General features: G+C 52.0%; 1 protein-coding gene across 2 annotated transcripts in view; it reads right to left on the bottom strand.

The window, feature by feature from the left end:
- LIMD1 (LIM domain containing 1) overlaps positions 1–14412 on the bottom strand; it is a 66988-nt gene that overhangs the window by 33555 nt on the left and 19021 nt on the right. For both annotated transcript variants that reach the window (XM_081816435.1, XM_081816434.1), the window contains exon 2: positions 2953–3054. In XM_081816435.1, coding sequence (XP_081672561.1) covers positions 2953–3054 — 102 coding nt within the window. The remainder of the gene's footprint in view (positions 1–2952; positions 3055–14412) is intronic.

Genomic DNA, 14412 nt, shown 5'->3' with positions numbered 1-14412 from the left:
TGGGTGCCCCTTTGGCATGTCCTAGACAGGACCCCGACATTCTGTTTCCATAAAGCAACAGTAACATCCAAGGAGTGGGTGCGTACGTATAGAAATCTATTTCTGTGGTGGTGTAAGCTGGATCATTTTCATAACAAAATGGGAAAACAGAAAACACACACACCTACACGCTCACTAACAGATACACTCACCGACCAGAAAAACGGGGCTATGCAAAGCTAATCAGATCCAGGAGCCTTGGATTCTGGTGCTGGCCCCATTGCTAGGTCTTATCTTAAGAAATTCTCTTCCCCTCCTTGGGCCCCCATTTTTTTTCTTCTGCCAACAAAGGAGGGAACGGGCCCGGCCCCAGAAGTGCTGTCTGCACGGCGCCCGTGTTCACAGACACACTTGAGGACCTGCCGGACCAGGACATGGAGGGCCCAGGTGCCTCCTTCTGCTGAAGGGAGTTACAGGGCAGCAAGAAGTCAACGGAACAAAGGCACATTACTTCGAATGCCCAACAGAAGCTGCTCAGACAACTGCCTGCGTCTCCAACTGCCCCCGACAAGTGCAAAGGAAGCTGTGTGTTTACCCACAACAGGAGTGGTGCAGGCCCCTTGGGGAACAGGAATGTGCAGCACACACTTTCGAATGGAGTCTCTGTCCTCATTCCTACAGCAGCTTTTGTTCTAGGGCCTGGCCTGCCGGCACCCACGCCCCAGAGAGTGTGGTTCACAGTCTACGTGACAGCCATCGGGGCCTGCCGAATTCAAGACAAAGCCATTTCTTCCTGCTAGGAGAACAGGGAAGGCTTCCTGGAAGAGTCAGCCTTTGAGCTGGGCCCTAACGGCTGGACAGAACTCAAAGGTATGAAGTGAGCGGGGAGAGCAGATTCTAGGGGGCAGTGTGATCAGAGATATAGAGGCGGAAAAGAGAGTTCAGTTTGTGACAAATTATAGGAAGCATTACGACAGAAAGCAGAACACAAGGGCTTAGATGCTAGACCAAGAAAACCCCCAACCAGCTGTGTTTTCCTTAAGTGCCTGTGTTTGTCATCATTTGAAGATAAATTCAACCCATTATGGAACTGATAGTTAGTCATGCGCTGACGAACTCACCGGTACTCCCCCCACCCCTGAAAAACTTTCTTAGTTCAAGTGGCAATTGCTCGAGATGAAAACCAGCTTCTACATAATATTTTCTTTTTCCCTGGAAAACAGCAGATATTGAGAAACAGTTGCGGGAGCCAAGAAGGAAAGATAATTTCCTAGAAAGAAGAAGGATCACAACTCTTGCACAGTTAAGACTCAGACAACATGGTCAAAGATGTAACATCACTCATCAAGCTAAGGCGGGAACCAGTAAGACATTACCACGGGGATAGTGCAAAGAGCCCCAGCTGTGAAGGCGCTGGAAGTGCCGAAATAAGTTCACTTTTAGTTGAAGCAAAAGCAGTCTCCCCAGGGCCGCAGTCAGCTGCATCACCAGTAGGCACAGTGTGCACTGTTAGGGACGAGCATCGTGTACGGTCTGCTGTCAGGATGGTAAAACCCACATGGCTCAGAGACAAGGAGAAGCCAGGGGCCCGGAGAAACCGAACCCCAGACAACGCCAACATGTCCACTGAGGATGCTCAGCAGACTTTTGACCCATTTCAAAGGCTTTCACAATTTTCCCTACAGAGGTGAATAACGATCGGCGCACCAGCCATCAACTCTCGGACACGCGTTTATGGGAAATCGCAGTGAGGACGGAAGGAGGAGGTTTTGAACCCGGGCATAGGCCTGGCAGTCACTGCTGGGCAGGCTGGGGGGCAGCTCCATGCCCACCTCGTTACTTTTACCCTGGGAATCAGGAGGCTCCCGGCTGTGCCACAAAACAGCGGAAAGCAAATCTCTCCCTCCTCCTTTCTCCAGAGGCGTCTACACTGAAGGGCTTGGCACTGAGCCAGGAGCTCAGGCCTGGAGTCACTTGAGGAGATATGAACAGTACTCTTGCCCACTCTAGAAATTCCACCCCTAGAGCTTCCGATTCTGCTGGTCGGGGTGGGACTGGGGCATCGCGGGCTCTTATAATAATCTCTGAGGGGATTCTAATGAACGGCCAGGATCGAGAACCCTGGGGCCAGATAACAAGACCCCCTTGTCCCTGATGACACTCTGGCTTTGTTGTAATGTTTCCTTTGAATCAATAGCTGCGAGCCTCAATCTAGAACCGCAGAAATCAGCAGGACATTCTCTTAAAAAAGCTCCTCGAAATTAATCTCTGGTAGAGACCACAAGCCAAGCTCAATTCCCGACTCGGTCAGACTCGGCAAACATCCGGCAACGCGTTAGAATCTTCCACGGTGGTTGCCGTCAATTCAACGAGCAGTTTGCAGGGCTGGGCACAGGCTGAGCTCAGGCTCCTAATCTGCTGCTTCAGTTACTGTGCGTGTACAGGATAGAGATGCCCGCTGAGCATGCTCACAGGCCCGGACAGCTCTGTGGTGTGCACACACGGGCATTCATGCACACACTCACACTTCACACGCACAGAGCAGCCTCCAAATCAGAGCGGGGTCACAGAGTGATAACAGGGCCCCCGTTAGTAACGTTGGGTTGGCTGGTCCCACGGTGGGGGAGGTAACTGACAATAGGGCAGATGGTGGTGAATCCCAATGCTCTCTCCCCCACAACCCTGCTGAGACCTCGGATATGCATTAACAAACCTGATGTTATTACAGTTTGCTTTGAACCCACTCAACTCATTACCAAGGTCGGCCCCAGACAATCACTGGTACTCTGGTCAGTCCCCTTCCTCTGACGGGCCCTGTGCTGCGACTCTAAAGAACACGGACCTGCCCTGCTGTGGGACCACGGGAGGCCTGGGTCAAGTGTCTCCGGGAAGGATGCTCTTCCCTGTCCTCCCTTTCTCGGTCCCCATGTTCCTAGGACCCCCCCCCCCCACCGAGCCTCCACATACACTTACCACAAGCCGCACAGGTGAAGCAGGCGTCATGGTAGAGATTCCCCATGGCCTGGCAGGCCTGGCCGGCCCCAAACACCCCTTTGCTGCATTTCACACAGGCTCCTGAAAGGCAAGAACATGCCAGTGAGTCATAAAAAAGCCAGTGAACAAAGTGAGATGCCTATCCCTCCCCATAACTGGCCCATCACCAAATCCTGTGGATTACTCCTTTGAGATCTCTCTCTCTCTCTCCACCAGGCCGGTCTTCAGCCACCCCCCCGCCACCGCTGTCCTCCACACGAGCATGATATTCAGAAAATCTCTGCCTTGTCAGCCTCCTTCCCAGCCCAAAGCCTTTCAAAGGCTCCCACCGTTTATCAGACGACGTTCAAAAAACTGCCCCGTGATTCCAATATGCCAAGCACGCAGGTCGGGCAATTTCAACACTGTTTCCTCCAATTCTCGATGGGAACCAATTGGGTTGACTATCCTCACTTTTTGCAAAAGTATCAGGCCCCCAGCCCCAGGTCTGTCAGACCGCAAAGACAGTGTTCTTCCCTGCCCCTCACCTCCACACAAGCCCCGCTGGTGCCCGGCTCTTAGCCTTTGCTCACGGGCTCCCCAGCCGGGCACCCTACACCCACCCTTTGTCCCTTCAAGTCCCCAGGCCTCCCTCCCGCTCCGCTCTCCAGCTCTGAAGACAACATGATGGAACAGGCTCTAATCTTTAGCCTCCCACCCACCCGCTTCCCACGTGGTGTGAGTTAACCTGGTAACTTCTCTGAGCATCAGTTCTCAATTCAGAAAAAGAGGTTCATTCCACCTGCCCTGCGTGTTCCCAGGAGCGGCCGTAAAGGGTGCTCAGCAAACCACCAACTTCCAGAATTGGTCGCCTCCGCCCCAAACTGCCGATCGGAGGGCCCGCTCTTGAACTAGAACGCCACAATCTGCTGGCTGTGTGACTAGGGCAGATCATGGGAACTCCCTGCTGTCCGCTTCACTCGTAAGCGCTCAATGAGCAGGCATACACGGACACGGATGCAATGGTGCCTGCTACATTTGGCTAGAAGATGCTTCCACTGGGCTCCCGAAGAAGTTCGGGCACTCCCAGCATCGGACCCTGTGAGTAAGCCGGAAGTCCCTCTGTCCAGACCAACCCAGAATCTCTGCGGCAGTGAACCAGGCTCTGGGCCAGTCCACAGGAGGGAGGGCCTTGGGGCCTCCCTCCCAAAGAACTCCTCCATTAGCCTCAAATGAAAAACATCACTATTATAGAAACGATGCATGAGATTTAAAAAAAAAAATTCAGGGAGTAAATACACCAAAATATAGAGTGGTTTCTTGAGGTTATAAAATTATGGTTGGTTTTACTTCTTTGCCTTTTCTCTATTAAAAAACAATTCTTACAAGAGCAGGCGTTACTTTATAGCTGAAAAAAAAGTCTAGTGTCAAAAAAGCGTCTGAATATGTTTAAATATATTGTATAATGCTAAGATTTTTGAACACACACACCCTAGCTCCCCCCCAGCGTCCAGCGGGTAAACCAGCTTGCGTTCTTGGTCAGAGGGGGCTCAGGCACCCTCTTCTAACTCTGGTTCCCATGGGTCAGGCTGTTCTCAGGCTGCGAATCCCCAGCCTTCTGCCTACAGGGTAGGAAGCCCTGTGTTTCAGAGTTCTATCGATTCAAGGTGGTGGACTGAATCACCCTCAAGGAGGTCCAAGCTAACACCTGGTTTGTGAAATGCACCCACACTGACCACACCAGCCTCGCAGAGAGCACACAAAGCCAAGGGCCCTCAATTCGCTTCACCAACACTCCCTGGGAAAGTAGGTGAGGCCGTCTGTAGGAAGAGTAGGGTGTCAGCCAGGAAACCTAGCTGTCTCGGGAATTCGTTTATGGAAAGCTCTAGAGAACCAAAGTAGTAGTTATTGCAGTTCTTCTGATTCAGCATTTTATTACGAAATGTTCAAACAAGAAGAGAGGTTGAAAGAATCACATAGGAGAAACACCCATATTCCCCCCACCCCCATTCTACAATCGTGAACATTCTGCTGTCAATCAATCCAACAACCCATCTTAGTTTTGATGCATTTTAAAGCAAGGTGCAGAGAGCAGTCCACCTCATCCCTAAGCACGTCAGCCTGTAAATCAGTAAGAGTTCATGATTTGCTTATAGTTATTTTTTCCAAGATAAAAATCCATAAACAGTGAAATGCACAAACGATAAGTCTACCATCCAAAGAGTTTTGACAGATGACCTACATAATGCAAACCCCAAGCAAGATACGGAGCATTTCCAGCACCCTAGAAAATTCCCCAGAGCCCTTCCCTTCTATCTTCAGCACATGTGATAATGAAGAAAAGGGCTCTCTCCCAAAACATCAACTCTCAGGAACTGGCAAGGTATTAATCATACCATTCTGAGATCCACTTCCAAACCACCCATCCCAAGTCCCCTTACTGACCTGACTCCAGATCCTACAACATGCAACAAAGGCTGCTTTCTTCAGGCAGCAACTGGAGTACAAAGGAGACCATCCCTAGACTGGATGGGACGTCAAAGCAACACGGCTCTAACTCTGCTCACGAACCACCCCCGAGGCAACATCACCCTTTCCCTGTTGATCACGGTGGCCTCTTGGCTTAACCCACTGTCGCGATGTTAGCTGCAGACAGCGGAGGAGCTGGGAGACCCCGTGGTATGGGCAGCCCTTCCTCCTGTCCACAGGGCGGGTGTGGGACGAGGGCTGGCCTTCCAGATGGGCACCAAAGAGGAAAGGCGAGGTTCATCTCCTGAGTCCCTGGGATGCTGCCGACTCACGATGAGGACGTGGGCTCCCCTGGTTTGGGTCCGGGGAATAAAGTCAGACCCCTCTGCCGTTTCCCGCTCGGAAAGCATCACCAAGTGGCCAAGGACAAGTGCATGGGCCTCTCGGGGCTTCCTGCGACTTTCCCGCCACACGCACACCAGGCCTTCCATGCCCGCCGTGGCCTGCCCAGCAAAGCTCTCCTCTGGTTTCCTCTCCACCTGAGGGCTCTGACCTCCCCCTGCCTGACTCGGACTCCTGCTGCAGCCCACGTCCTCTGACCGCCCAGCAGGGGAAAAAGCGAGGAAGGAAGCTGCTTGTGCTCCCAGCCGTCGGTCACGGAGTGAGGAAGGGCCCGTGAGGAGCCAAGTAGGTGGGGAAGTATTTCATCCTTGGGCCTTGTGGTACATGGATAGAAAAGTACTTCATGGGCAGGAAATAGGTCTAGTCTTCCTTTGGTAGGAAAAAAGAAAAAAAAGGAAATTTAATATTCTAAGGAATAATGCACCTACCCGACCCCGCGCCGGGAGTTTCCATCCAGCAAAGGATCTGCTGTCACCCCGTTCTCAGACCCAAGTTCTCGAAAGGCACTGTAACTTGCCGAAGGGCACACGGCTGGTAGGTCTGCGAGATGGAATTCGAGCCCAGGTTCTAACCCAAAGGACCCGTTATCCCTGTCGGGTTGGCAACTGTGGCGGTTCCTGCCACACTCAGAGGGTGTCCTTCCTCACGTTCAACACACCACCTGCTCAGGGATTCGGACCCAAGCCCAGCCCTGCTCCAGAGCTCCCACTGACCGCCCTGGCCTACCTCCCATTCTGCCCTATCCCCGGGACACAGCTGTGTTCCCACCTGGGACCCCAACCACGGCCCCTCCTGCCCTCCTGGAGGGACACCCACCCCACAGTGGCTTCTCTGTCACTGGCTCAGAACCAGGCTCCCTCTAGATGCTGGCCATGGGACGGGAAGCAAGGTGACTGCCCTCGGGTAATGGTCAGCCAAGGACGCAGGAACCTGGAATCTGCCACCTCTGATAGGAGAGCTGACCAATCTCACCTGCGGTCCTGCACTGAGTTCACTAAGTGCCCAGGGCTGGGGATGGACTTCGGCTTATGAAATAAGAAGAAACATATACATTGGCCTCTGTCCCCAGTTCCTTCCAATATTTGGTCTTTGACCCCAGTTCCTGACACAATCCCTTGGAATTTCCTGGTGATAGGAACGTCCCGGATGGGGGCTGGTCACTAGGAAAACCAAGCCATGATTCGAAGCTTGGAACTTTCGCCCCCACCCCCATCCTTGAGAGCAGAGAGAGGGGCTGGAAAAGAAGTTAATGATCCATCATGCCTACATGAAGCTGCCATAAAAATCCCCCAAGCACGGGGTTCAGAGAGCTTCTGGGTTGGTGCATGCATCCACGTACCGGGAGGGCGGCACCCCCCAACTCCACAGGGCAGAAGCTCCTGTGCTCACGACCCTCCCAGACCTCGCCCTATGCAGCCCTTCATCCAGCTGTTCTTCTTTATCCTTTAGCACACACTTTATTATAAAATAAGATGGTAGACGTGTGTCCCTGAGGTCCATGAGCTGTCCATGAGGGGACCGTGGGGACTCTGACTTACAGGCGGCCGGTCAGAAGCGCAGGTGACCACCTGGACTTGTGATGGCAGCTGATGTGAGGGCAGTCTTGTGGACTGAGCCCTTGGTCTATGGGGGCTATGCTACCCACAGGTAGAGAGTGTCAGAACTGAATGGAACCTTGGGACAGCCCGCTGGTGTCAGAGAGGTGGTGGGTGTGGGAAAGCCCCCACATCTGGTGTGGGCCCACTGTGAGTGTGAGCTGTAGCAGGTACAGAGAAGAGACAGAAGTGGGTCCTTGCAAGGCAGGGCTCAGCAAGGAGAAAAGGTTACTCGACCCCTCTGCTTTCACGTGGCCCCTTAGCTATAGTATTTTAGAGAAACGTCTAACAGAGGAAAAAGAAGGAAAATGTCATCACATGTTACTCTAATCATCTGAGCTCATAAACCAGGAAGAACATGAGGGAAAGAAGGAATTACATGTTTAGAGAGAGGGATATGCATTTCTCCCCCTTGCAGTTAGACCTACTGCCTAAAATCCATTCTCCAAACCGTAGCCAGCATGACTCTTGGACAACAGCTTTAAGGAGATAGAAGTTACATATAATAAATGTCACACATTTAAACTGCACAATTTGGGGACACCTGGGTGGCTCAGTCAATTAAGCGTCTGCCTTTGGCTCAGGTCATGATCCCAGGGTCCTAGGATGGAGTCCTACATCGGGCTCCCTGCTCGGCGGGGAGCCTGCTTCTCCGTCTGCCCCTGCTTGCGTGCGCGCTCTCTCTCTCTCTGACAAATAAAATCTTTTTTAAAAAAGTTAAAAAAAAATAAAGAGTACAATTTGTTAAGCTTCGACAGCTATAGACACCAGTGAAATCATTGCTATAATCAAGACAGTGAACACACCCACCATCCCCAAAGATTCCCCGCCATCCCCAAGGATTCCCCACCTCCCCATTCCTTTTGCACTCCCTCCTTCCTCCCTTCCCCAGGCAACCACTGATCTGTTTTCTGGGATCACAGATTGGTTTGTATTTTCTAGAGATTATATAAATATGTACTCTCTTTTGTCCGGCTTCTTTCACTCAGCACAATTATTTTGAGGACTTCCGTGTTGCTGCACATACAAAGCATTCATTCCTTTTCATGGCCAAGGAGTGTCCCATGTCTGGATATATCACAACGCGTTTATCCGCTGCCCTATGGATGGACATCCGAGATGTTTCCAGTTTGCGGCCGTGACAAATACAGCTGCTTATGTACAAGTGTGTGTATAGAAATGTGTTTCCTCTCTTCTCGGGGAAAGACCTAGGGGTTGAATGGCTGGGTCTTGCAATAAGTGTACGTTTAACTTTTTAAGAAGAAGCCTAACTGTTTTCCAGAGAAATTCTAACATCGTACAGCCCCCCCAGCAGTTTATCAGACTTCTAGTTTCTCCGCATCCTTGCCAACACTTGCAATGACAGTTTGTTTAATTTTATGCATTCTACTAGGTCCATAGTGACATCTCCCTGTGATTTTCATTTTTTTTCCTAGTGACGAACAATGTTGTGTCTGAGCAACTTCGCATTGTTGATTTACCATCCTGTATCTTCTCTAGTGAAGGGTCTGTTCCAATCTTTTGCCTGTTTTTTTCTTTTGGTTGAGCTATGAGAATTACTTTTTTTTTTTTTAAGATGTATTTATTTATTTTGAAGAGGGGGAGGGGCAGAGGGAAAGGAAGAGAGAGAATCTCAAGCAGACTCCACACTGAGCGTGGAGCCCGACACGGGGTTCGATCCCATGACCTTGAGATCATGACCTGAGCTGAAATCAAGAGTTGGACGCTCAACCACTGTGCCACCCAGGCGCCCCGAGAATTACTTTTATAACGGGGACACAAGTCCTTTATCAGATACATGCTTTGTAAAGATTTTGCTAGTCCTATTAACTCCGGCTGCTTCACCTCCCCGGACCGTCAGCTGCATTTGAACACACGGAGTCCACCCGGCTCTGCCTCAGCTTCCCTGTGTCACAGTCTGGATACTCTATCAAGGCAACAGCAAACCACACGGCTCGCCTCATTTGCTTCCCATCTCTCAAGAATCACCATCCTTTGTTGCCTGATGTCCAGTGTCCTGAACACCTTTGGTTCATACACTTGGTCTGCTTTTTGTTTGTTGGTGGTTTTTTGGTCGTCTCAGGAAGGAGGTTAATCCAGGCCTGTGACTCTATCTTTAGAATGGTGGGACACAATTTATACCTGTTTCTTCCTTTAATAACAGTCCCACAGAACATTATCATCATTTCACAAGCAAAGAAACAGACATTCAAAGATTATTAGAATGCCCAAAGTCGGGCTGAGTAGACACCGGGTCCTCTCTAGTCCACACACTGCATTTATGTATTTTTTTAAAAGATTTTATTTATTTATTTATTTGACAGAGAGAGCGAGAGAGCACAAGCAGGGGGAGCGGTAGAAGGAGAGGGAGAAGCAGGCTTCCCGCCGAGCAGGGAACCTGATGTGGGGCTCGATCCCAGGACCCTGGTATCATGACCTGAGCTGAAGGCCGACGCTTAATGACTGAGCCACCCGGGCGCCCCCACACGCTGCATTTAGAAGAGGGACTAAGAGAGTAAAGAGGAAGAAAAGAGGTCCAAGGGCTCAAAACTTCATGTTTTCATATTTGGGGCACCGCAAATCCACAAATAAAGCTCACTGGGGGGAGCAGAGCCCTTTCTTGGCTGCAGTTCTGAGGTGGAGACCAAAACCACCACTCCCTGACCAGAGATGTGGCCTGGGGTCCTGGGATTCCTGCAGGAGCTTGGGGAACGGGGTGGGTGTTTGAAAGATCATTAATAATCAATAGATTGGGGTGGAGATTTTTTTTTAACATGACATTTATCATTTTGGCTGATTTCCTTCTGGCACTTCTGTTAACAGAAATTACTTGTTAGAACCGTTTTAGGATCACATTAAAATTGAGCAAAAGGTACAGATTTCCTGTATATTCCTGCCCCCCCCCCATATGCACTGCCTGCCCCCACTATCAGCATCCCCCAGCAGAGGGCTGCATTTGTTCCAACTGATGAACCTACATTGACACATCATTATCACCGGAGTCCGTAATTTATTACGTGAGCTGTTGAACATCCAATGGGTTCGGACAATTGTATAATGACACGTCTCCATCATATATCACACGGAATAGTTTCACTGCCCTAAAAATCCTCCGTGCTCCCCCTGTTCATCTCTCCCTCCCCAACCCCTGGCCACCACTGATCTTCTTCCTGTCTGCATAATTTTGCCTTTTCCAGAATGTCATGGAAGTAGAATCGTACAGTATGTAGTCTTTTCAGATTGGCATCTCTTGCTGGGTAATATGCATTTAAGGTTCCCCCATGTCTTTTCATGGCTTGATCGCTCATTTATTTTTAGCACCGCTGAAGAAGATTCCACTGTCTGGACGGACCACCATTTTATTTATCCACTCACCTCCTGAAGGACATCTTGCTTGCTTTCAAGCTTGGGCGATTATGAATAGAGCTGCTATAAATATCCACGTAGTAGACGTCGGTGTAGACGTGTTTTCAATTCATCTGGATAAACACCCTGGCGCAACATTGCTGGGATGTATGGTAAGAGTGTGTTTAGTTTTGTTAAAAAAAACAAAAAACTGTCCAACTGCCTTCCAAAGTGGCCGTCTGGGATTCTTTTAAAAATCATAATATTCCCACAGGAAAGGGCAAGGACTAGGGACAGTTTCCTGTTTTAAATGATGTACGACAGGAGGCCGAGAGCCACCAAGGATTATTCGAGCGCTTCGTCCACCTGTCTTTCATGGCTTGTGGCCCAGGTAGGGCTAGCAGTTTACGTCTCCTCTTATCTATCAAAAAAAAAAAGCTTGCTGAGGGCGGAGACCTGGCTTGCTGTTCTGGTAGCCCCACAGATAGAAGGAATGCAGAGGAAGTACCAGACAAGCACTGGATGCAACCAAAAGGCAGAGGCGGGGGAGGGGAGGGTGATGCAGGTTCGGGAAAAGGTAAGAAAGCCAGAGGCATGTGTACAGCTGGGATGATGAATGTGACAGTAAGGAGCCAGCTGGGCTGGACGCAGGGAAACTCCCGACGGTCCCCTGGGACACGGGGGGCGACAGGAAGTGCAGTTCTGAACCAGGAGGTGTGTGCGGTGCCAGAGAGGAAGGACAGGGGGAGACAGACAGACATCGAGCACCTCAGGCAGCAGGCCAGACTCAGGAGGGGCTGGAGGGTTTGCAGGAGGGGCCAGGTTTCCTGCTGGGAGGGGCTCAAGCCTCCTGGGGCTCCTTCCAGGCAGAACCTCCTGGAAGACAGGGCCCCTACCTCCACCCTTGATGGGCCCCTCCCAGGTTGACCTGTCATCCGGGAGGCTGGGGGGTGGGGGGGAGGGCACAGCCTCGGGCAGTGGTCCAGAGCTTTCTATACAGTCTTCCAGGTGCTAGGAAGAAAGGCTGGGTACCACTAACACTGATGCATGGTAATGTCCTGAAGAAGCCAAAAGCAGTAAGACGGGCCTTACTAAAGGAGCTTTTCGATTCACCGGAAGTAAACAAAAAGCGTTACTACGCCAGGAATTCGACATTTGATGATCACTGTTACCAGCACGGCTGCCGCTCTGGCTCCGTGTTGAGGGCCCCGGTGACGGACAGCTCGGGCCCGCCTCTCCCTGCACAGCCGGGGTTCGCAAAGCGCTTAAAGCCGGAGAAACTTTTCTCAAAAAAAATCAGTGGAACCTCAAATCCATAGAACAGACGAAAGGGAAAGCACTCTGGCCTCGGTGGCACCGAGCTGGCTCTCACTCTGCCCCGAGCCGCAGTTCCAGGAAAACTATTCGAGAACCAATAACTGATGCAATGCAGACACCACCCAGCCTGGGCAGCGTTCCCCGAGAAGTAAGTTATCCTGAATTGGGATTAAATGATCTCCCGTGCACCCAGAGCCAAAAAGCGACTTGGGGTTAGGGCCACGGCACCTTGCCCACACTCCCTTGCAAAGGCTGGACTGACAAACAGGGAGGCCAGCAAAGCAGCCTCAGCGTGAGGTTCGGCAACAGGATTCCTGCCTCCTTCGGCCGAACGCACAGCCAACCTGGGTGATGACCAAGGAGGGGCCTTTTGTTAGTATGATAAGGTTTGAAATAAGAAGGCTCCATCAGGCTAGCCCACAGGGCCCTGCACACCCCCCCTCCCAGGTCCCACCTGGGCCTCGCCCCGTCCCGGTGACTGCACCTCTCTCAGTGAGGGAGGGAGGCCTCGGGGAGCTGCTCCCACCCCAGGGCATCCTCCGTACTCTGCCCGGACGCTGCACATCATGTGGGATCGCACAGCCAGGACCCACCTACTGTGCTGGAAAGGGATTGAGGCGGGGGTCAGGGCATCCGTCAAGGCTTGGGGGTTGGCAGGGAGGGGGCAGGTCTCCGTGGGGCACACGGGAACGAGTTATTCTGGACACAAGTTGAACAAGGCTTTTTCTTCGGCCACAGGCTGCAGCCTGTGGACCTGGGTGGTCAACAACAGGTTCTGGAAGAGGGGCCAAGCGTTTGGGGCAGAGCTGGACCAATGACCCGGGCAAGAGTCTTCCTCCCGGCCACACAGAAGCTCACAAACCCCCCTGGAGGCAGTGGGTGCTAGGCCCCTGACCCCCGCCATGCCGATGGCCATTCTCTACCACGACCTCCAGAGACTCTGGTTCCAGTCTGAGGGCATAGCCAATGCCCCTCAGATGGTTCTAAAGGGCTGCCAAGGTTGAGAGCCATGGATGGAGGTAACACAACCAATGTCCTCCTACCCAGCATCCCAGGCCTTCCCTGCTTCTGCCCTTGCTCCCAGGCACCTGAAGTTCCAGGGTCAAGGGCGGACACGTTCCCCATGCCACAGAGGAAGTATTTAAGGCCATTGTGGGCTATGGGGTCATTGCGCCAGCCTGCTTTCTTCACTCTGAACGCTGCTCAAAACCAACAATGGCTTCACTTCATCACAGTGGGGAAGGAAGTTTCTATCACAACTTCCTAATCCCTGCAGGTTAGACCCCGCCTCACCCGACTGCCCACGGGTTCCAGCTGGCCCCAGGGCACTCCCGTTCTCCGGCCTCAATCCTTCCCTGCCCTCAGCTCCCCATAGAACACAGAGCTCAAGGTGCCCCCGAGCAGGCCCTGCACCCCCAGCCCCGCTCCGGCAGCCACTGGGGCACGCCACCCTCCTCCGTCCTTCATCCACTGCCGGTCTCCACCCGCCACTGCCGGCACCTTTCCCAGATCTGATCAGCCCAGGAAACAGTTTTCCCCCTTGCCTGGAGCCACATGCAACACGGGATGCCACGTGTCACTCACCGGCAAAGACAAGAAACAATGACAGCATCACTGAGGTGCAGCACATGGTGTTGGTGCAAGCCTAAATGTGGACCAGCCTTCGGGACAGCAGTGTGGCACCATGGAGCAAAAGCCTTAAAAAACCTCCACGCCATCTGACCCAGCAATTGTTAACGGGATTTTTCCTAAGCAAAAAAAAATCAAAGGGCGCCTGGGTGGCTCAGTTGGTTAAGCGACTGCCTTCGGCTCAGGTCATGATCCTGGAGTCCCGGGATCCAGTCCCGCGTCGGGCTCCCTGCTCGGCGGGGAGTCTGCTTCTCCCTCTGACCCTCCCCCCTCTCATGCTCTCTCTATCTCATTCTCTCTCAAATGAATAAATAAAATCTAAAAAAAAAAAAAAAAAAAAAAAATCAAAGATGCAGCCCAAAATGGGTGCGCACAGAGGGGGTGAGTAGATAAGCAGCTGCCTAGGATTGGGGGAAAGGGGGCAGGGAGCGTCTGCCAACGGGGGAGGTCTCACTTTTGGGGGGTGATAAAGATGTTCTAAAATCAGATACTGGCGGCAGGGTGGGGGGCCTGGGTGGCTCAGTCGTTAAGCGTCTGCCTTCAGCTCAGGTCATGATCTCAGGGTCCTGGGATCGAGCCCCGCATCGGGCTCCCTGCTCAGCTGCAAGTCTGCTTCTCCCTCTCCCTCTGTGCTCTCTCTCTCTCTCTTTCTCTCAAATAAATAAATAAAATAAGACTGAGCCCAACGACTGAGCCACCCAGG

The sequence above is a fragment of the Leptonychotes weddellii genome, chromosome 1, assembly GCF_054177405.1.
Source record: "Leptonychotes weddellii isolate Sample4059 chromosome 1, ASM5417740v2, whole genome shotgun sequence".
In the NCBI taxonomy this organism is placed as follows: Eukaryota; Metazoa; Chordata; class Mammalia; order Carnivora; family Phocidae; genus Leptonychotes; species Leptonychotes weddellii.
Note: the sequence above shows the minus strand (reverse complement) of the source record. Positions and strands in the feature narration are given on the sequence as shown.